Genomic DNA, 2,196 nt, shown 5'->3' with positions numbered 1-2,196 from the left:
GGTGTGGCCATGCATCGCGGTGACGGGCAGCAGAGGCCGCGCACCAGAGGCTGGGAACGTGCCTCCCTCACCCTTCAGTCACTTTTCCACTCCCACTGCAGCCATTTCTACCTCTTGGTGTCCTCAGGGACCAAGGGTTGTTGTATGAAACCTCATTAAAATATTCCTTTTGAAGGGACTGCTGGTTAGAGATTTTTTTGGGGGGGTTTTAGAGGTAGAGTCTCACTATGTAGCTGAGACTGACCTGGAACTCACTATGTAGCTCAGGCTGGTCTTGAACTCACAGCGATCCTCCTGCCTCAGCCTCCCAAGTGCTGGGATTACAGGTGTGTGCCACCAGGCCTGACCTTGGTTAGAGATTTTTAAGCTATAATGAACGGAAGTGTGTATGGCTTCTGTTAATACATTAAGTATCTTATAGCTTCTGTTCTTTTATCCTGAAGTCTGAACTCATCTCAGAACTCCTTGGTTCTGTGATTTAATTTTGTTTTGTTCTCTTTTTGAGTCAGTGTCTGTGTAGCCCAGGCTGGCCTTGAACTCTTGGTGATCCTCCTGCCTCAGCCTGCCGGGTACTGAGATTAGAGGCTCGCGCCACCACTCCTGGCCACGGTGTCATATTTATTAACACCCTGTCAGCCTCGCAGCACCCGAGGGACACAAGGTGCCCAGGCCCTGCCCACACGGTGACGCACATCCTCTGACCACAGGCCGTACTGGAGATGCTACTACTCCAACACAGACGCGGTCATTTATGTGGTGGACAGCTGTGACCGGGACCGGATCGGCATCTCCAAGTCGGAGCTGGTCGCCATGCTGGAGGTGAGTGGAGACGCACACTCGGGGCTGTGTGATGGGACAGGCAGGGTGACGTGCAGGGATGCCCTCCCTGCGCTGCCTTTCATGTGCCTGCAACTTGTGATCCCTGAAGAAGCGCTGGAGGCGGGTCCGGCCCTGTGGAGCCCTCGTGGGGCCGTGCTGCTGACACAGCGTCACGAGCCCTGACACCCAGACACCCGGTGTCCCCGTTTAGCCTGGAGGCGTTGCGCTCTTCTGCGTTGCTGCAGTGCCGGCCCCTGTGTCCCGCCATCACCCTCCCTGTGCAGCCAGAGCCGTGCCGACCTTGGGCCTCTGTGCCTGCTCTTGGCTGACCTGGGACCCAGCATCCTCCTGCCTCAGCCTCCCTGGTGTGGGACTATGGGTGTGCACCACGTCTGCCTCGAAAAAATGTTGATGGTTTGGAGAAATACTTGTAATTTTACTTTGTAATTTTCTTGGTACTGGGGATCGAACTCGGGACCTTGCACTTGCGAGGCAGGCGGCGGAACCACTGAGCCAAATCCCTGGCCCTGTAATTTTACTTTTTTAAAAGCAAGATATAGGAGTACTAAACATCATCTTCAGTGGATAAACATGTTTACTAAGTATTTATCGTAGAACACGGTGCTAGTAGAAAATACTCAAAATGTTAATGGTGATCATGTTTGAAGATAGGAATATGGGTGGAGCTTTTTCCTTTATATTTCTCTTATCACTTAAATAATCTGGAGGTAACAATAATAATTTAAAAATATACTTGTGCTGGGTGTGGTACACGCCTGTCATCCCAGCACCTGGGAGGCCGAGGCAGGAGGATCACTGCAAACTGAATCCACCCTGGTCTACCTGGTGAGTTCCCAGCCGGCCTGAACTACATACTGAGAGCCTGTCTCAAACAACCAAAAACGGCCGGGATGTAGCTCAGTGGTGCTGCGAATGCCCCGCAAATGCAAGGTCCCGAGTTCGATCCCTGGTAGAAAAAGTCATCCCAAAACAAACCAGCCCCCCCGAAAAAGGCATTTTGGCGTCTCTTCTACGCTCCCAGTGAACGGCGAGCGGAGGTGAAGTCGCATCTCCGCCTCCGTAGGAGGAGGAGCTGAGGAAGGCCATCCTGGTGGTGTTCGCCAACAAGCAGGACATGGAGCAGGCCATGACGCCGTCGGAGATGGCCAGCGCCCTGGGCCTGCCCGCCCTGAAGGACCGCAAGTGGCAGATATTCAAGACCTCGGCCACCAAGGGCACCGGCCTGGACGAGGCCATGGAGTGGTGAGCGCTGGCCTGGGGTCCCCGGGGCGCAGTCTCCGCCCGCCCTCACCCGCCCTCCCCGCTCTCCGCAGGCTGGTGGAGACGCTCAAGAGCAGGCAGTAGCCGGGTCGTCTG

The 2,196-nt window shown here is 54.9% G+C and overlaps 1 protein-coding gene across 2 annotated transcripts in view; it reads left to right on the top strand.

The window, feature by feature from the left end:
- Positions 1–2,196, top strand: part of Arl1 (ADP ribosylation factor like GTPase 1) — a 5,125-nt gene extending 2,929 nt beyond the window's left edge. For both annotated transcript variants that reach the window (XM_033763869.1, XM_010631365.3), the window contains exons 4-6: positions 708–819; positions 1,904–2,082; positions 2,154–2,196. In XM_033763869.1, coding sequence (XP_033619760.1) covers positions 708–819; positions 1,904–2,082; positions 2,154–2,184 — 322 coding nt within the window. In that variant the 3' untranslated portion in view covers positions 2,185–2,196. The remainder of the gene's footprint in view (positions 1–707; positions 820–1,903; positions 2,083–2,153) is intronic.

The sequence above is a fragment of the Fukomys damarensis genome, unplaced genomic scaffold, assembly GCF_012274545.1.
Source record: "Fukomys damarensis isolate Sample0158 unplaced genomic scaffold, DMR_v1.0_HiC HiC_scaffold_15, whole genome shotgun sequence".
Taxonomy (NCBI): domain Eukaryota; kingdom Metazoa; phylum Chordata; class Mammalia; order Rodentia; family Bathyergidae; genus Fukomys; species Fukomys damarensis.
This window is presented reverse-complemented; position numbering and strand designations above follow the sequence as displayed.